The sequence below is a fragment of the Crocodylus siamensis genome, chromosome 5, assembly GCF_052110815.1.
Source record: "Crocodylus siamensis isolate JL-2025a chromosome 5, ASM5211081v1, whole genome shotgun sequence".
NCBI lineage: Eukaryota > Metazoa > Chordata > Crocodylia > Crocodylidae > Crocodylus > Crocodylus siamensis.
Genome location: NC_143399.1, coordinates 16,846,044 through 16,867,272, shown reverse-complemented (window position 1 = coordinate 16,867,272; position 21,229 = coordinate 16,846,044). Strand labels below are relative to the sequence as shown.

At 46.1% G+C, this 21,229-nt stretch overlaps 1 protein-coding gene across 5 annotated transcripts in view; it reads right to left on the bottom strand.

Annotated features, from left to right (window-relative positions):
* DNAJC6 (DnaJ heat shock protein family (Hsp40) member C6) overlaps positions 1–21,229 on the bottom strand; it is a 101,594-nt gene that overhangs the window by 49,199 nt on the left and 31,166 nt on the right. Inside the window, exon 2 of one of the 5 annotated variants that reach the window (XM_090048644.1) lies at positions 12,841–13,024. The exons of 3 other annotated variants lie outside the window; for them this stretch is intronic. In XM_090048644.1, the coding sequence (XP_089904770.1) occupies positions 12,841–12,853 (13 nt within the window). In that variant the 5' untranslated portion in view covers positions 12,854–13,024. Of the gene's footprint in view, positions 1–12,840; positions 13,085–21,229 lie in introns of those variants that run through there. One more of the 5 variants, XM_090048642.1, reaches the window with a different exon arrangement.

Sequence of the window (21,229 nt, the reverse complement as noted above, 5' to 3'; positions counted from 1 at the left end):
AAGAAAGTCTCAAATAGAAGAACAAAGGGTCTTGAGTATATGAGAAAGTTAGATCCGCTGGAAGAATCACAATAGAATAGGGTAGTGATTGAATTGCAGAGTTCACCCTAGTACTGTCCAGAAAGGAAATGTGTCTTCACCAAACTGTTTGAGAAGGCAAAAGGATCAGGAACATATAGACAGATAAAGAATATTCCTTTATTGAGTGGGTAATTAGCATAAGAAAGAGAGAGAGAGAGGCAATAACAGACACTGATTGCAGAAAGACTATTAGTCTTTGGAAGAGAACAGACTGCAGGGTACAAACACTGACTGAGAAGTTTGAAGAGCCAACTACTTGCAATCTGACACTGTGGAAACTGGAAAAAAACCACTGTGCCTTAAGAATGCATTTGCAACTTTTGTCATTGGTAGCCTAGCTAATGTACATTACCATGGTTGGTTGTTAGAAGAACTGCAAGAAGAGTCACTACTGCTAATGAGAAACTGGAACTCCAGTATCATCCTACCCTTTGTGGACATTAAAGTTGCCTTATATTATTCTATTTTTCTAGAGGACAACATGTTAAACTCTTCCTGCAGCCACACTGTGTCTCTGTCCATGTTCACAACCTCCTATCAGCTGCAGGAAGCTGTTGGAAGTTACACGACTCATGAGCGGTTCTATTCCAGAGGACCATGCCTGTGATTCAACCTTTAACTATCGCACATTTAAGCAGAATATTTGCTGTGCTAGGCCAGATTTTAACAAAATACCTGACCAGTCAACTTCTTCCTGCGTTAGCCAGCAATATGTTCTGTAAGTACCATAATAATTTAGACAGAAGAGTTGCTTCATGTATAGTGAAATCACCTACATGCATAAGATCACTTACTATCTTACATGGTACTGTGTAGCCAAAACTCCTAATCAGTTAGCTATAGTACCCACCAAGCTACATCTCTGAGAAGGTAACTTAAGAATTGAAATGGCTGTGGCTCCCAATTTTCCTCCTATTCCTGACCTGCCACATCCCTCTTTTATAGTTTCCTCTTGTTCCTTTCTCTCTCAAGAGGGATTTTCTTCCACTTTTCACCTTTTAGGAGTAAATCCTGTATAATGTTTGTAGACAAATTTCTCATCCAGATAAGGCAGATGGAGCCAATCCTATGACAATTCACCCCCAGCATTTATAACAATATAAATATTTGGTTCATATTTTACTAAACTTCCAGTCCCCATAAACTGAGCTGACACTCTTTTTTTGCTTCAATTTTTAACTAAAGTTGATAAAAAATAAAATTTTGAGTTATAATAACTGCAAAAGTAACTTCTTGCAAACATTTCCTTCTAACAATACCACAGCTGCTTTTGAAAAGTCTTTGGGCCTTTTCTCTCCTGCAGGGTATGAAAAGAAGAATAGGATTGGGGGGATAAAAGCATTGAAAGTTTATGAGATGAGTACACAAGAGTGCACTGGGGCCTAGGAAAGCAACCATTGAATACTGTACTATCTTGAGCAGGTCCAAGGAGGTGATCCTCCCCCTCTATGCGGCCCTGGTCAGGCCGCAGCTGGAGTACTGCGTCCAGTTCTGGGCACCGCACTTCAGGAGGGATGTGGACAGCATGGAGAGGGTCCAGAGGAGGGCCAGGAGGACAGTCAGGGAGCAGCAAGGCAGGCCCTACGAGGAGAGGCTACGGGACCTGAACCTGTTCAGCCTCCACAAGAGAAGGCTGAGGGGGGATCGAGTGGCCTGTTACAAACTAGTCAGGGGGGACCAGCAGGCACTGGGGGAGTCACTGTTCCCCTCTGTACTACCAGGAGTGACCAGGAATAACGGTCACAAGCTGGCAGAGGGTAGATTTAGGCTAGATTCAGGAGGCGCTACTTCACAGTCAGGGCAGCTAGGATCTGGAACCAACTTCCAAGAGAAGTGGTGCTGGCTTCTACCCTGGAGGTCTTTAAGACAAGGCTGGCAATCACCTTGCCGGGGTTGTTTGACCCCCGTATTCTTTCCTGCCATGGCAGGGGATCGGACTTGATGATCTGCTCAGGTCCCTCCTGACCCGACCAACTGTGAAACTATGAAGACGTGTTGACTATGCAATATGTACAAACTGAACAATGTACATACCACATTCTTGCAGGTCCCTGCTGTAAAGTGCACTCTAATAGCAACACCTGCATGCACCCACAGTATTGGCAAGGATGAGCTTTGTGCCATTTGTTTCGTGGTTACTGTTCGTATGTGGAAGGGGTTTATTCCCATCCAGGCATGGTCGTTCAGTGGCTAGAGTACCAGGAGACCTGGATTCTATTTCTGGCTTTGCTGAGTGACCTTAAGGTGCATCCCCTATCAGGGGTTGTTTCTACATTGCAAAACAGGGATAATACTGAACCCCTTTGCAGAGTACCTTAATATATTTTAATGGAAAGCACAGTCTAGTATTATTACTAATTTCTATGTGCAGATTGTCTTCAGCTTCTCTGAACTGCAAGTCTCTCCCAGTTTACACAAACACAGAGCTTTATAAATGTAATGGAGGATCCTGTGAGAAGCGAGGATTTTTGTGGGTGATGATATCTTTTACATAGCTATCTATGTACATGGGAAAAACAAAGTCAAGCTTTTGGGTACCATTGTACCCTTCCTGTTATCTTTCTTCATAATTTCATAATGCTAACACAGAACGATCACACAAGTATTTTTTTAATGATGGAACTCTAAGAATTTATCCCTGGAGACTGCCTGCAGATAAACTCTTCAAGAAAATGTTAAGACCTCTAGAAAATGTTTCTGTTCTTACTTCAGAGTCTGGTACATCTCTCCTGTTGTTTAAGTAGCATCCTTAAAAGCATATATATTTCAAGGAATAGCAGAATGTTTCAAGTAACTTGAAAAACGAAGCTGTACTGCAAAAAACATTTCCATTGGTCAGGCAGGTTTATTTATACCAAGTGAAATATTTTCCCATATTTGTGAGATTTACATGATGACGAGCAAAATGTGTTAGCTGCTTATGTGATAAAGTGTTGACAAAAGCCACAAAACTTTTTTTTTTCAAGTTTATACTAAAACAAAAAAATTAGAAAAAACTGTGTAAAGCTGCTGCCAATATCACATGCTATTCCAATGTTCAAAAACAAAGAGGCTTAAGAAACAGAACTTTCTTTTTAAAAAACAGCTAAACAAAACAAAACAGATATTGTCTGAAAGGCTTTGTCTGTCTGTGCCAGTGGCATGGAGATGTCGCTCTCCTGACTCAGACAGGGGTAAGCACCAATACAGAAGAATGTGTATGCAAGCTGAAAATGGTTAAAGAAATCCCAACTTCAATACTTCCAACGTAGTTAAACCAATTTCCTTTGCAGTTGTGCTAGACAGCTCCTCAGGAGTAGAAAAAGTTGTGCGTGTTAGTCTATCACAAATGTTTAGAAGCTAATTTGCAGATTATGCATAATTTATGGGTGCTGTACAAGACCAAAGAGAAGAGCAATTTCATTAGTTTTGTTAAAATACATTTTTGCAGTTACTCTCATATTTTTTCATTCCCCAAAGCCTCATTGTCTTTCAATATTCAGTTAATTAGTGAAAATAATTATCATGCCATGGCAAAAAGTAAAAAGCCCATTTTACTTCTTTACTGCTTGCTCCTTGTTTCATAAATGCACAAGGCACATAGGGTTTTTTTTATGTTTTGTGCCTTTCAATTTTTACCTAAATCTTCCATTGTTTTTTCTTTTCCTCCTTCACTCTGTCCCCCTTTCCCTTCTGTCTGGCCTACACCCCTCTGGTAGTTCGTCATGTGGACTGATCTTGCTCAAAACTGCATATAGAAGCCTTGTAATGGAAATCTTGTAATTAGTTTGGAACTACTTTATTTTTTAAGTGAATGTATGAGATGGAGGGTGGTCCAATAGCTCAGGACTGATTTTTTTTATTCTAGTCCACAGGCTGGTCTCTAGCTGCCATTCATCCCTGAGAAGTCATCCTTTACCCTTATCACCCTGTGTATTGACCACCCAGACTAATCTCTTGTGGCAAAAAAAACCTCTTACTACATATTTTCTATAACCTAGTACAATGAGGACCAAATCTTAGTTGGAGCCTCTTTGCAACCCTGTTAGACAAATGATAAGAAGCTACACCGGAAACAGCTAGAGATGTGTGCCAAGATTAAATTAGTCTCTATAACATATGCCATAGGGTATTATGACGTATGTATTAAAAACTATAGTTGCAGAAGTTAGAAAATGCTGGAATTTGTGCTGCCTCTGCAGTTCGAATTCAGACACTTATATGTATGCATTACAATATGGTCCTCAGTTACATAGTCAAATGTGCAGCATGGGGAGGGACTGAGCATGCTCAGTGAGGAAGAAATCTTGGAGACAGCTGCAAAACTCAAAGTTTCTATTGAGCATGTACAAACCATGATTTTTCAAACATTTATAACCTGGGCAAATTTAGGCAGGTTTTGGCAGGGACAGGAAAAGGCACATTTTTGCCTGCCAAATTTCAAATCCCTATCCCAAGGCATGGGGCTCAAGAGCTGGTCAACCTAAACATCTCAATATTTTTTTTTTATCATGGGAAAACATTGTACTTTGCCCCCGCCTCGTGGCTGAAATATTTTGCATGACACTGGGTAAGTAAACCCACCCCGGGCAGGTGCCTGCATATGTGGGGATGCCGGAGTAGATTTGCTGCTTCTGGCAACAGTCTGCTCCTGCCCCCTCCAGCCCTGCAGCAGCTGGGGGAGCTCTGTCAGGGAGCATGGGGCCCAGAGACAACTATCTCCTGGCAGGGGCTGGGAGAGTGCTCCCTGTCCCTGGGAGCTGCCTGCTGCTGGGGAGAGCTCTGCCACTGGAGCTCAGGTGGGGACAATGTCTCTGTGCCCGGGCAGCAGGGAGCCCCTGCCCTGGCTCCTCAACTTGGGGTAAGGTGCTTGGAAAGAGCTGCAGGGTAGGGGCAGGTCCCAGCTCCCTGCCCTGATCCACCAGTGGGGCAGCTATCAAGCTGGGCTCCTTGATTGCCTAATCAGGGCACAGGGCTGGGACCTGCCCCTAACTGGAAGAGTTCCTATCCCCTGCGTCATGATCATGGGGTGGGAGCTAGGGAGCTTGTTCCCAGCCCCACTCTGTGATTGTGGGGCAGAGGCTGGGAACAGGCTAGGAACAATCTCCCTGGCCCCGACTCTGCAGGGGCTGGGAGCTCCCTGCTGCCCGGCACAAGGACATTGTCCCCACCTGGACTCTGGTCGAAGAGCCTACCCTGGCAGCAAGAAGTTCCTAGGGGCAGGGAGCACTGTCATGCCACTGCTGCCTGGCTGACCAGGAGCAAGTTTGTTCTCGGTCAGCCGTTTACATGTCCTGTATGGTGCAGTAAGTAAACACAAGTAAATTTTCTACTTGTATTTACAGGCAGCATATTTACTCGTGATTCAAGCAAATTACTGTGCAGTAAGCATCTGCACATGTAGACAGTGATGCTTATTGTGCAGTAATTTGCTCTAATCTTGAGTAAAGCATCTCGTGTAGACGTGTCCGCTCTCTTTAAAAAAAAGTATCAATGGAAGGAAACATGAAGTATGGTGCTTTCAGCCCAAATACTGATTATTAGCAAAGTAATAAGCAACTGAATATGTGGCCATATAATGGGAACAGGTGATGCTATCAGCCTTGTCTGTCATATAGGAACTGTGAATAAAAACTATAAATCAAGTCCGTGAATCCTACCAATCAGCATGCATCATTACTGTGCATCAAATTCTGCCTTCATTGATACCTGTGCCATTCTACTGACTCATCCGTAAAATGTGAAGTCAGTAGGATTGCATATATGTGCACTTCAAGGTACAATTTGATCCAGCCTATTAAACTTATAAAACTTCCACATCCTATCATATTCCAGAGGAAGAGACTATCAAGTCAAAATCATTTAAATAAAATTCTATAACTTGTATTGTCAACTTCTTAAATTGTTCAGATAGGAAAAAATGGTTTTTGAAGCATGATCTACTTTTTGCATTTCACTCCGCTTGGCCACAGGAAATAAGCCAGATATTTTCTCTCCTGTTTTCATGTGGTATCTCAGTGTTGCAGTGCCTTAGCAAACTATATACATTACAGAATCAGTGCTAGGGGATGCTCAGATGCTAACACGACTTGTTTAAGATAAACTCCTATGCAACTCCTTTTACATTTTGGTATTACATTCATGTTACTGTTTGTTTAAACTGCATGTGTGTGTGCACATGTGCATGCATGTGTGTGTGTAAAAACCACAAAGTATTTTTCAGATGTACTTAAAGAGTCTAAATGTTTAATAATTGAATGCTTTAGAATTTTGAAAGTTTATTCTTTTGTTCTCTCTGCCTAAGTACCTGGGAAGTTTGAACATAGCCTTAAGCATTGTTTGGTTATTCTTATTGCAAGATGTTATTTCTGAGCTTGCAGGCCTATATTTAGTTACTTATAAACCTTGAAGCACTGTCACAAATAAGTCTTTAGTTATTCTTTTCTCTTTTAAAGATAGGGGCCACTTTATTAACTGAAGTCAGAAGTGAATTGACTTCAGTGTAGCTATACTGATTTCTATGAGTGTGGGCCCAGAATCTTCAAAGTTTAGCCCTCATCACAGTCCATCATCAATCTGATCTCTCCAGTTGCTCTGTACCTAACTACATCTACATATAGATTCTTCAGGGAGTAATGTAGCTTGCTTAATTGTGTCAAAATTCCAATTTTAAAAAAAACTATTTTTTTCACAGCATAATTTAAAATATAGGGCTACCTGCCACAAAAGTAATGTATCTCATACATCTAACATCATCTAGTCTATAGGAGCTACTCCCCCTTCCAAAAACTAATAATTCCCTTTGGCCATATGTGAATTGGGAAGAGAAGACATCCTAACTGGCAAACATAAAAACACCATTTCAATATAAAACCAGAGATTACTGAAATGCAAACTAGTCCGTGTTACAAGGTACATCTGCATTGGAAACATATATTCAGTCCTGGAATTATACATTAACTTTCTGGAACTATCGTCTCCCTCAGTCTTCCTCAGGTAACTGGAGCTGTATGAATATAATACAGATGCCACTAGGAGCATCCTTAAATGTCACACTAAGAAACCCTATCAGCAATGTAGAGCATGGCTGTCCAACTGGCAGCCTGAGGGCCACATGCAGCTCCCAAAAGATTAGCATGCAACCCACATTTTCCTGTCTCCTTCCCCACCCCCTACAATTTACTCCTGCTCCAAAGGCTGGAATGCCCAAGCTGTGCACACAGCAAACAAAGGAACCAGACTGCCCATACTGCAGGGGGGTGGTGGGCACAGCTGGGAAGGGAGGGATGCTGCACGCATAGCAGGGGGAGATTTGGACTGCCTGTGCTGTGGAGAAGCTGGAGAAGGCCTGAGGAAGGGCCAGGCCTATGCTATGAGCATGGCAAGAGAGGCAGGCACTGGGCAGCCCATGAAGTGGGAAAAGCTGGGGAGGGAGGGTACCCATCCATCTGGATAGTATGTGGCCCCTAAATTGGTGTCCCACTCAGCACACAGCCCCCACTGCATGTATCACCCTGCTGCCCAGAAGTTGTATGTATAGCATCAAAAATATGCACCCCATGCCATGGCCACAAGGATCCAGGCTCCACAACCTTAGTACAAGAATCCACCAAGGCTGCTAGTGTCCCAGGTTACTTATAATACCTTCTTTCCTAAAGCTCCCAGGCTCATGAAGCACAGTCCCCAAAACGCAGAGAAGACCATAAAGGGGTGCGGGGTCTGGGGCAAATCAGCCCATGTGAGGCCCCTTTAATACTGCGAGGGGTGGGGCTGTGGCAGCTCCCCCTGGCTCCCACTTGGCTCCACAGGGCCCAACAAAGCACGGGGCCCTGGGCAGCTGCCCCAATTCCCCCCCCACCACAAAAGGACAGCCCTGCCAAAACAGGTATGTCTAGTCAAAGAGCAGTATAGATGAGGTCAACTGGAAAATGTTACTGACAAGTTCTAATATGGTGAAGACAGAATGCATTGTACCACAGGTAAGAGGAATCTAGAGAAAGTTAGTAGTCAATGGGCATGTCTGCATGAGACACTAGTGCACAGTTATTACTGCACATTTATTTAGTAGTTGTATTAGCAAGTACTAAATAAATGTACAATAACAGGAGTTACAGCACAGTAGCACTGGCAAACGTGTTTTAGGTGACGCTACTGCACAGTAGCCTAATAATACTGTGCAGTAACATATTAACAGTGTCTGTGCTGTGACACACTCCTGCGCAGTATTTTTCGGCTACTGCGCAGTCAACATCTTGTATAGACATGCCCACAATCTAGTAAAAAGCAACTAGTAATTTTATACATGGGAAATTATGACACTGTTACTGTGTGCTACCCATTGGTAACTAGCTTAACTATATGAGGATTTTTGTTTGTCTTGTAGCACTTCACCCAGCTATCCATCCAACTTTGTACAGCATTAAAGCCAAATTTTGTAACCGTTTCTTGAATAATTCCATGTATAAATTAAGGGGAATCACATGTAAACTTTGAGGGGTGGATTTAGCTCTCAAATACACCTTCCCTGTAAAGGAAAATACATGTTTATTATCAACCAATGCTGATAATACTCTCACATTTATCAACAATAAATGCTTACTGAACAGGACAGGTAGAATGGACTTCAACTTTTAAGTAGAATATCATAGTTCATGTGGCATTCTTGGCCTTCCTCATAAGACCTAGCAATTCAGAAAGTAATTTTAACAGAAATAAATCAATACCAAGAAATACCTCAAAAGCCCAGTTCAATAGCCATATTAAAGATCATGGCATATATAGTGACTGCTATTGCTGTACTGCCAACTGCCCAGTTTTTTAAAATATCTGTGATGTTCAAAGATGATTAGGAGGCTGGGGCACATCACTTTTGAGGAGAGGCTAAGGGAAATGGGCTTATTCAGTCCAGAGAAGAGAAGACTGAGAGGGGATTTAACAGCAGCCTTTAACTACCTGAAGAGTGAATCTAAAGAGGATGGAGCTGGACTGTTCTCAGTGGTAGCAGATGATAAAATAAGGAGGAGTGGTCTCAAGTTACAGCAAGGGAAGTTTAGATTAGATATTAGGAAAAACTCTCACTAGGAGAGTAATACAACACTAGAACAGGCTATCCAGAGATATTGTGGAATCTCCATCCTTAGATGTTCTTAAGACCCAGCTAGACAAAGCCTTGGCTGGGATGATCTAGTTGGGGCTGGTCCTTCCTTGAACAGGCGGTTGGACGAGATGACTTCCTGAAGTCCCTCCTAACCCTCATTTTCTATGATTCTATGACTGCAAAACATTCCCAGTGAGACTAGCTGAGTGAACTGAAAGACATGAAAATGCAGCAACGGGTAATCAGATTTCTCAGCCATTCAAATTTGATATAATGGTGTGGCAGTGCATCTTTGGTGCCTGCCACTGCAAGGGCAGGATCAGGCAGCCGCCAGGTGCCTGATGAGGAAGGCCACTTTCAAACATAGGCCAGAGAGGCAGCAGTCTGTGTTGGGCACCCAAGGAGGCAACACCAGACTGAGTTGCTCCTGGAACACCTGGGAGGTAAGGGTGAAGGTATGGGGGCAGAAGAGGCCTCAGTGGTCCTGGACATGACCTGAAATTGTACCTGCTAGGCTAGGGAGGCCTGGTGGGAGTGCCAGTGGCGTGGCAGCCCCACTTAAATACCAGGACTGTGAACCTCCCTGGTATAAGGCAGGTTGGGGCGCCTAAACCCCAGGCCCCATCTTCGGGTGGGTTACTAAGAGGGACAAGTGGGGCCAGGCACAGCTGCAGCCACCTGAGCCTGCAGGGGTGCAGTTGTGTGGCTCCAGAGGGGGGACATTTGAGAGAGCCTGAGAGAGCAGGGGTGTCAGTGGGCCTGCCTAGAGTAGGGTGACCTGAAAGAGTGGGTGTAATTTGGGGCTGGGTAGGGCTGAACGGACAGTTTGAAGGGTAGCCCCAGGGGGTGTGTTGAGTAGAGCTGAAGGACAGCCAGAAGGGCAGCACACAGGCCAACCCCCCACAAGGTGAGGGTGTTGTGTATAAGGAGCCCGGTGATGGACTAGGGTGAAGTTGGCCCTCTGTTTGATGAGCTGGCTGGCACTACCCAGCTGAGGATCACGTGAGAGGCCCAAGAGACTGCATGTCACAAGCCAAGGTGTGATTTGGATAAGCCTGATGGCCAGAAGGGTTACTCCAGGAAAGAGCAGAGCAGAGTGGAGGGGCAACAGCAGTGAGCAAGAGACCCTGTGAGCAGGGTTGGAGTGTAAGAAGCCCCTGTAAGAGGGAGGTGGTATGAGCATGTGTGTGAGACCGGGTGGAGGATTAGGTTTGGTCCAGCTTGTGGTTGGGAGTATGATAACATTTTGGATGCCATCTGCAAGGCATGGGCCACAGTGTAGGGATGATATGGAGCTGTGGATAGCGCCCCCTGGCATCAGGGTATAGAATGGGCAGCCTCCCACATTAACCACCAGTTTATTGTAATAGCAAAGTTATGGCAGGCAAGGCTGGGCAGACTGCCCTACATAGACAGGTGGGCGGGCTGACTTGAGACTCGGCCCCAAGCTTGCCCCCTATCACAAATGGGTCTGAACACAAAAGTGTTTGCAAGTCCTGGAAATGGCATTTCATCAGTTCCATGTATTTGGGAAAATCACAATCTAGAAGTGTGCAGTAGGGAAGAATGAAGTTCACAACCCAGGGGATCTTGACAGGTAACAGCAGAACTTTTAACATGGCTGAAAATTACATAAATACCTGTATATATAAAGATACTTTGTAACAACCCTAGCAACACTTCTTTTTAGTAACGGAGGAAGGACATAGTGAGAAAATAATACAGCAGAACAATTGCAAATTCAAATAATGCCCAAAGTGAACAATAGACGATACCTACCATTTGGTTTACCTAAAGAGTACCTGGCCACACCTGGCTAGATATAAATACCACCATCTGCAGCACTTAATTCTCATATTTCTATTATTCTAGTCAACTCAGAGACCAATTGCTTTAATACTAAATATTAAGTGGCCCATAATTTCTCAGAGGGTGCTAAATAAGAATCTAAATAGCTAAAATATGCCAACCTGCTGTAAATAAGCATCAGCTGAAATGCTGGGTGCATTAGTATTACAAGCAAGTTTAAAAGAGACATCGCAGTATTGAATTAAGATAGATTTCTAAATTCTTGTAGCGTGACTGGCAGACTAATCAGTTATAACACTAGAAAGTCAAACACTAAAAAGTGACAAGAAAAAACCTGCATATAACTTAACTTTTCCACATATATTCACTTACGTAACTGTTTCTAAAGGGGGTGCTCTTAATATCATCTGTTCTTTTCCTCAAGGACAATGGTAATTGACTTTAAAAAGAATTCTTTTCAGTACTTCTAGTGTATCAGAAGCACACTAGAAGCAGTCTTAGTCTGACTGCTGTGTTTGGGATTGAACTCTTCCTTTGAAAGAGTGGTAAAATATGAACTTCCCCACATCAACATAAGAATGCTTAGACTTCAAATTAGATCTTTAGAGCTACACAGGGCAATTTTCAATGAAAATTTGAAGTTTTCTTTAAAGTTCTCTACAAAGACTATGGGGTGGCAATTGTGATATGAATACATGGCATACTGGCAACTGGACTGGGACCAGTTCATTTCATTAGGTCACTGAAAGCCAATTTTCATTCACTGGTAAGTGAGGCATATTTGAACCTGTGAGCAAGAGGTGAGAGGCTCTATATACCCTTACCAAGTGCATAGGCCACCTGGCTCCCGCTTATCCAAGATTCAACAAAAATGAAACCCTATGGCTCATGCCACATACATCAGACTTCATTAGGTTTAATTCTGTAACTTTCTTTTAGGACAAAGTGATTCCCAAATAATAAAAATAAAGCAGTAGGCCACATTTAGGGGCTTTCCCTCTTTTATTTATTAAAAACAACACAGACATAGCCCTGACCACCCACCTACTTCGGTTTCCCAACATCCGTTGCTTCTCTTTGGTGCAATCACAAAAGAAATCAGTGGCAACAACCATCATTTGCCTTTCATGCTGTAAACTGTGGAAAGGGGGTCACCTTTCACCTCTCTGGCACTTCATTCATTCTGGGGCTTCACCGCCACCCCAGCTGGAGAGGTTGTGACTGCCTTGGAAAGCTGCGAGCCTGGACAAAGGACTCCTATTGTCCCTTATCAGAAAGGCGCATCATCCCAGTGCCTTAGTAAAGACAACTCGACCATTGTTCAGCAAACGCATGACTACAACATAGCCTCAGCCTCACTGGGGTCCGGGTGTTGCTCCGTTTAGGGCATTTCTCTTGCAGAGGCTGAGCTCCTTCCTTCGCTCCCCAGGCCAGGTCCCAGATGGAGGGGATAGGGGCCTTGTCTCAAATGAAGGGGATAGGGGCCAGGTCCCAAATGAACGGGATTGGGGCCAGGTCACGGATGGAGGGGATAGGGGCCAGGTCCCAAACAAAGGGGATAGGGGCCTTGTCTCAAATGAAGGGGATCAGGGCCAGGTCCCAATGGAGGGGATAGGGGCCAGGTCCCAGACGGAGAGGCCAGGGGCCAGGTCCCACATGGCGGGAATAGAGGTCAGGGCCCAAACGAAGGGGGCGGGGGCGGGGGCCGGGCCCCAGACGGCGGGGACACATGCTTGCTTCGCGGGGTTTGCGCCGGAGGCTCGGCGAGACCCGGCACGGCGCAGGGCAGGGCGGGGCAGGGCAGGGCAGGGCAGGGCAGGGCAGCCGGGCTCCGCTCCCGCCCCCGCGCCCGCGCCCGCCGCCGCCCGCGGTACCTGAGCTGTCCATGGTGCTGCTGCCGCAGTCGTGCTGCCGCTGCCGCTGGTGCTGCTGGGGCTGCGGCGGCGGGTGCCGCGCCGGGCTCCGGGCCGCCGCGCCCCCGGCCGGGCTCGCCCCCGGCCGGCCGCCGCCGCGCTCCCTGCCGCCGCCCGCGCACGGGTCACCGTTGCTGTCCACCAGCTGCAAAGATTCGTAGCCGTCATTGTTGGGCTTTTTCCGGTAGCTCCCCAGGAGGCTCATGGGCGAGCCCGGCGGAGGCCAGGAGCCGGGGACGCAGGACAGACCCGTGCCTCGCCCGCGCTGCCGGCAGCCGCCTGCCAGGCCCGGCCGCTGGGCGTGTGCAGCGGCCGCCCCGCCCCGCCCCGCCCCGCCCCGGCCCGGCCCCGCGGGCTCCGAGCCGCGCCCGCAGCCGGGCCGGAAGCTCCCGCGGCGCCGGGCCCGGGGAGGGGCTCGTGGCGCGGCCCGGAGGGAGCGCCGTGCCATCCTCCAGCCCCCGCCCGAGGCACAGCCCTGGTGTCAAGCGCCCGCCGCTTCCTCCCCTGCCTCTGCAGCGTGGGATGCCCGTGGCCGCCCCCCGGCCCCTCGGGCCTGCTGTTGTCTGGCCGCACCGCGCCGCGCTCAGGGCGCGGGGCGTTGGGGTGCCTGCTCACCTCTCTCCTGAGGCTGTTGACCCACCCGCCGGTTTGTGCCCACGGGAAGCGGGGAGTCGTGGGGCGGACCCTTGCCCGCGTGGACTGAGATCACCGCAGCGGTCTCCCAGAGACCCGGCGGCCACCAGCTGAGGCCAGCTAGGAGTACGAAGAACGTCCTAACAGCGAGGGCACTACACTGGGCCGCAGAAGATGTAGGCTCATATAAAAAGGGCTTTTGTGACACTGGGCAGGTCACTTTAATTCTTCTGTGCCTCAGTTCTTCAGCTATAAAATAGGACAGTCCCCATTTCACAGAGTCGAACTGACTGTGAGGAGCTCAACGACTTCAATACTGAGGGATGTAGAAGCACCTAGAGCAGCGGCTCCCGATCTGTGGCGCAGGTACCACCCGTGGTACACAGACAATCTGCCAGTGGCATGCGCGAACAGATTTATTACAATGGCTTTATATGACAAAAATTTGCTGATAGTACTTAAAGTTGTATCGTTTTAAATTGGTGGTGCGCAATCTGTCAGAGTTTGGGAACCGCTGACCTAGGGAGTCTGCTAAGTTGCACCGGCTGAGATCAGGGGCCCACAGCTGCAACGCTTGCCTTTTGTTGTTAGCCTGCTTATGATTTGCTCTGTTCTATTTCATTTTAGTTATGTATATGTAAACGAACTTTTCACTGTAAAACATGGAAAAATGTCCTTGAGCGATAGCCACATGCTGCTCTGCACCCAGATTTTGAGCAGACCTGGTAGTTTACATTGGGATCATCTCATTTTACACAACTGGGGAGCGTCCTGCCAGAACTGGACTCTAGCCGATTGAAAATTTTAATTGTAATTTAATTGTCAAAGGGATTTTGCATTTCATCTTCTCTTAGCAGATAAAGAGTTAAATTCTAAACTAAATGCTGTAATCTAAAAGCTTCAAACCTCACCTACAGAGTTAAAAAGAGTTTATAACCACCATGAAGTTGGTGTAATCTACCAAATGCGTCAAGTAGTCTTATTGCTGTATGACTTCAGCATCCCGTGTGTGGCCCTACTGATGATTTCATCATCATTTGCTCTGCTAAAGTCAAAACTTAGAAGAAAGCCCCATTTTTTAAGCAAAGCATTTTTCCAAAGCACCAATGCCAAAAAGAGCAATTCTGCAATACTCTCCAGAATTTGAGATCTTGAAGACAGTTGGCTTGAAATCTCATGCTTAACACCCCAGGATAGTGGGCATCTGGTCCAGTTGGACCATGTCACGTGTTATTGTTTATATAACACTTAGAATTTCATGTTCCAGAGTGGGTCATGCACACACCTTTGCAAGGAGAGCAAGCAACAAACAATATAAAGCAGATTTTCTCTAGAAGGACATAATATACAATAAAAAAAACAAGATTTTTTTTTTTAGCTGAAGCAAGTTTTGTTAGGCAACAACTTTTATTGGATCGGCTTCATGGCTGGGAGAGAAGTTAGACAAGTTTATGGGCACAAAATGAGGAAGGGTGTTTTGCACCTGAAAACTTGTCTAACCTCTGTCCCAACTATAAAACTGGTCCAGTAAAGAGCATTACCTAACATATCTTACTCCTTGCATATTCCCCCAGGCCATCTTGGCTACAACACGAGATTGTTTAATTCAATAGCAAAACGGTATAAATCAGTGCTATCCAACTGGCAGCCCATAGGGTGAAACTGTGGCCCTCAAATTCCCACCAGCCCATCACTCCCTAAGCTCCCTCTCTACATTCCCTCTCCCTCCTTGAGCTTCTACCTCCTGCCCCCACCCAGGGGCAAGGCATAGTGTGGCTCAGGGAGCTGTGGGTGAGCCCCGGGCCATGTGGTGCAGCTTTGGGAGGGGTACACACAGTGCAGCAGTCACATAGCAAACATCTGCATAGGGGGCCAGTACCTCCCCAGGTGCAGTCTGCAGGCATGCAGCACCCAACCACTTAGAAAGCAGACAGCCCTGGTATAAATTCTGCTCCTTTACTATGTTGTACTGTTGGATGCTTAGATACATAAGACTGAATGGAATGAAGTACAGATGGGAATACTTGCCAATATGAATATCTGCTTTGTGTAAGAAATATGAAGACAAGAAACCAATCTAAATATCCAGCAGAGCAAAACTCATGCATTTTTCTTCAGTTAATCTTGATGGGATCTGAATAATGCCAAGAAGTACGTCTCCCACTAAGCGGTCCATAAATCTTGAATGATTCTTACATTGTTCTAATGCAAACTATGAAATTCTGTAGAATCTATGAGGGTGGATATATTTTCTTTATTCAGAAAACAAAACACACACACACACCAATCTGGCATATCTGCTCAGATGATCAAGTTTTGCAGTGTTTTCAGAAAGTTTTCATAGTCATGTTATTCCTGGTGGGAAGCTAAACCATGTTATTACAGAACAGCCAAGGAGTCTGTTATCCCACTCCAGAAGGTGGCACACCTATTGTTTAAGCAGAGTAATCACATAATGTTGTGACCTAACCTGTGTTGTGGTGTTCTCCATTCTTAATCCAAGAGCGTCAGTCTAGGCCCCTACATCTTAACTTAACTCCTGGGCAAGGCTTTGAAAGTCTGTATTGGATACCCTATTGCACAGCCCCCATTCTAAAGGATAGTCAGAGTTTGACTTTGAAGTAGTTCTTCATGCAGTAATTTCAGTAGAAATGGAACTGGAAATGTAGCTTGTACTTGTCAATGTAATGAAACTGTGCTTTTTCTAGAAATTTTCCACTTTGTTTCCACTTTGTGTATTTCCTACTGGAAATACAATTTCGCAGTATACAAGTCCATGATCAGGACCCACTGAAATCTGTGCTACATGTTTTGGCCAAAAATGTACGTTTCCATCCATGTTGCCCTTATATTTGATAGAGCTTAGTCAAATATTTAGAAGTCAAAACTTAATTGTCTCTGTTTTATCCACCTTGCCCTGCCCCCCAATTCCTTTCTCTTTACATTTGGTAAAAGAGGGTGTGGGAGTCATATTCCCCTGATTCTGCACTCATATATGTTGATTCTCAGAAAGAACCATCTCCCATGCCTGCAACCTCCTCCTTGTCAATAGTATTACTATGGAGTCTAGGAACACCAGCAATGTACCAGATTCATATTGTGCTAGGGCCTGTATAAACATACAACAAAAGATGACAGCCACCTCAAAGAGCTTTCACTAGTTTTTAGTATGGAAGGTGTCAGCTACCTACAAAATAGCATCTTTAGTCCGACATCTTCCCTACAAAGATACCGAGAATGTTTCACAGGGTCAGGATCCAACCAAGAAGGCAGTGGCCCCATGTTAAATGTACTTGACCATGGGGAAGTTTCAACTCTGGTCCTTGTTCAACTCTATGAACAACTGAATATAAAGGTAGCACAGGTTAGGACTACATTTTTTGTTTGTTTTCTTTTCTTTTTTTTCTTTTTCTTTTTTAATAGGGATTTCCCCCTGTAGAATAAAGTACAGAAGGAAAGCTGTAATCAGCCCTCAGTAACACAGGGCCAAAGGAAAAGTGGATTTTTGATATATAAAGAGCACCACACAAGACTTAATAACCAACATCAGCACTTGGCATACTTACCAGAAACAGTAGCAAAATGAAAAAGCAGCAAGTTAGGAAAGCTCACTAATATCCCTCAGAATTTATTGAGCAATGGCTAAAGATATCAAAACTTTGAGATTGTATTCAGATTTGAATTCTAACACCCAGAATTGCCATCTTGATTATGGGAAATGGTAATAACATGTGAGGGAGGGTAACAGGCTGGCTGGGAGTCAGAAGAAACAGCCTGTATTCTTTACTGTGTTACTAGCCTGCTGTGTGACCCTGGAAGAATGAATTCACCTTCCTGTGCCTTCAGTTCTCTCTCTGTCTCATCTATTTAGATTACAAGTTCTTCAGACCAGGAAATGTCTTTCACTATGTCCATACGTTGCCTAATACAATAGGGACCAATTTCAGTTGTAACCCCTGGGCTACAATGTAACATAAACACAACAAAATATTACCCTCTCAGTTCTTCAGTGATACAGTCAAACTATACGATGTCATGGGAAGTATGATTCAATTTAACACAGGTGCAAGTATAACTGGACACTGAATCGGATATCTTAAACGATTTTTCTAAAAATTCAAGAACGGGTGTTTATTACCCATAACAAGTGATTCAGTCAGGTATGTTTCTGTGAACAGTGCCAACTTCAGAAAGGCTTCAATAGGCCAGAGGTTTCCAAAATGAAGTCTGGCATACATGTACTCTGGTAGAAAAATATCAGCGTACTAGCCAATCGCCCATCAAGAATGATGGGGGGAGGGGCTAGGATGGAGTGACGCCACCTAATGCCCCATGCTGCCACAGTGCCTCTTGCAGGGTGCAGGGGGGGAAGCCCAGGCCAGTGCTGCTGGCCCCAGCTCCCCCACCCTCAGCACGGCTTTGGAATCATGGCCGTGCTCCCCCGCGCTTGGAGCACGCCGACCGGCTGTTTCTGTCAGCCAATCAGAGCGCAAATACTGCATTACGGACAGACAGACAGACAGACAGTCTGACTGAGGCTTGTATAATATGAGACTTCTGTGCTGCCAGCATGGAAGTATCAAATGGATCTTTTACATGAGGCTGGGTTATGTTGTTTAAAATAGGCTCAATAAATAGACTAAATACAACCCAGCAGTCCTATTTAATTCTTATTGCATTCACTAAAAACTTACCCCAGCCTTCTCTCTCATCCTCCTCAAAGCACCCAACACTAACATTTTGCTATTAGCATTTTCCTCTACCTCCAACCACTGACTTGTCTTTTGTTAAAAAAGCAGCATTTGGGATTTTTCTTCTCTCTTGCCTCTGTACAGAAATGAGACATTACCCATACACTTGTGTTGCTACTAGTCATAACCAGTATTCAGTACAGAAGTGAAAAAGAATCTTCATTGATGCCAAGATGAACATGGGCCGGCAGTGTGGGGATGCAGTCAGGAAAGCCAACCGCACCTTGTCATGCATCCACAGATGCATCTCAAGCAGGTCCAAGGAGGTGATCCTCCCCCTCTGTGTGCCACTGGTCAGGCTGCAGCTGGAGTACTGCTTCCAGTTCTGGGCACTGCACTTCAGGAGGGATGTGGACAACATGGAGAGGGTCCAGAGAAGGGCCACTTGCAAGATCAGGGGGCAGCAGGGCAGGCCTTACGAGGACAGGCTACGGGACCTGAACCTGTTCAGCCTCCACAAGAGAAGGCTGAGGGGGGATCTAGCAGCCTGTTACAAACTAGTCAGAGGGGACCAGCAGGCACTGGGGAAGTCCCTGTTCCCCCGTGCACTACCAGGAGTGACCAGGAATAACGGTCACAAGCTGGCAGAGGGTAGATTTAGGCTAGACATCAGGAGGTGCTACTTCACAGTCAGGGCAGCTAGGATCTGGAACCAACTTCCAAGAGAAGTGGTGCTGGCTCCTACCCTGGGGGTCTTTAAGAGGAGGTTAGATGTACACCTTGCTGGGGTCGTTTGACCCCAGTACTCTTTTCTGCCATGGCAGGGGGTGGGACTAGAAAATCTACTCAGGTCCCTTCCGACCCTAGAAACTATGAAACCAAGTGATACACATATTGCTCATCACAATGGACTAAGGACAGTTGTAGGGGCAACAGAATACCCTAATACCTGATAAGTAGGCCTATGCAAATAGGGAACTATTCAATTTGGATTTGGCCAATTCGGATGCCAACGATTCGATTTGGAGATTCAAATTGCTTTTCCCATTCGATTCAGCCGAATCAGCTTCAGAAGATTTGGAGCTGATTCAGAGAGATTCGGCAATTCAGCCATAGAGTATAATGGGGAATCAATAAAATATCTATCACTTTGGGTTTTTTGGCTGATTTGGATAAAACTTGCATGGGTGGAAGCCTGCCAAGTTTCAAGGTGATAGGTGCAGAGGTTTCTGGGAAACTGCACCTCAAAGCCCTGAAAGCAAAACTCATGTCACGCATGTGTTAAGCCACAGTGGGGTGAAAACTGCAGGAGTGGTAGCCCCTGCTGAGGCCACAAAGCCTACCAAATTTCAAGGAGATAGGTGCAGGGGTTTTTGGGAAACTGCACCTCAAACTGCTGACAAGCAAAACTCATAACATAGGTGACACTGTGTGTGTGTTAAGGCACAGGGGGGTGAAAACTGCAGGCTTGTTAGAGCTTGCTGCGGCCACAAAGCCTGCCAGCTGTCAAGGAGATAAGTGCAGGGGTTCTGGGGCCCTACACCCCTGGCTGCTAACAGGCAAAACTCATGACATGGGTGCTTGTGCAACTGTGTCTCTCTTAGGGTGCAGGGGGGTAAAAAAAATGACTGCAGGCCTACTAGGCCCTGCTGCAGCCACAAAGCCTGCCAGCTGTCAAGGAGATAGGTGCAGGGGGAGTCTGGGTACTGGGGCCCTGCACCTCTGGCCACAGGCAGGCAAAGCTCACGACATGGGTGGGTAACACCATGTGTGTGTTCAGGTGCACCCTTCCTGGCACTGGGACGTCTGCACAACACGGCAGTGTGCCCCAGTGAGGCCTCTTCCTCCTCTACAGCCTTGGCTGGTTCACCACTGTAAACAGCACCAGGTAAAAATAACGTAGGTGACTCAGCAGTCAGCACCAGCAGCATCTACGGTAGCCAAACTGAACTGTCACAGAGCCTTTCTTTTTATAAAGGAATTGACAGCAAGAAGTAAAGATGTGTTGGATAAATGTTACTCGTGGTGTGTGATGGATTATTTTGTGTTTTAATGTTTGTATGTTTATTATGAAAAAAACCTGGAATAGTTAGAGAAATGCATCTTAGGAAGCTCTTAGGTTGAAAAACCCTTTGTCAGGCTGAGGAAGTATCTGCAGTTGGTCCTGGATGGAAGGAATAGTAAAGCCAGAGGCTGGCCTGGCACACGGTGCAGGCAAGAAAGCCAGTCAGTGAAAATAGAAATGGAGGCGTCAGGGGTGAGGGACAGGCTGGGGTTATGGGTGGGGGGGAAAGGGGGATGTGGCAGCGCAGGTAAAAGTGCAGAGGTGCTGGGGGGTCAGATGTCCGGCAGGTCGCAGCATGTCAGAACTCCACTGTCTGATCTATACTGAGTCCGAGAGTTTCTGCACCTAGCAGGCTGATGAAGTGCAGTTCATAGGCCCAGCCACTGAAAAGTGGTTTGTACATTCAAACAAGCACCTAACCTCATCACCAGAACTGAAGCCAACTTCCTACAGCTCAAAACACAAAACCTGCCAACGATCTCCAGTACCCCCGCAAACTGCACACCAGAATGTATCAAAGACAACAAAACCCAACTACCTGCGGGGGCACATTCCTCACCAAAAAAACACTCTGCCTCCAGTCTCTCAGGCCTGATCCTGAGAGGGAACAAATTACAAACCAGTTTTCACAGCCAGGCCTATGAACTGCACTTCCTCAGCCTCTTCGGTGCAGAAACTCTCGGACTCAGTATAGATCAGATAGCAGAGTTCTGGCACACTGCGGCCTGCCGGACATCTGACTCCCCAGCACCTCTGCACTTTCACCTGCGCTGCTACATCCCGTTTCCCCCACACACCCCCCCGCCCCGTCCTGTCCCTTGCCCCTGATGCCTCCATTTCCATTTTCACTGACTGGCTTTGTTGCCTGCATTGCGGGCCAGGCCAGCCTCTGGCTTCTTTACTATTCCTTCCATCCAGGACCAGGAGACACCAACTGCAGGTACTGCCTCAGTCTGACAAA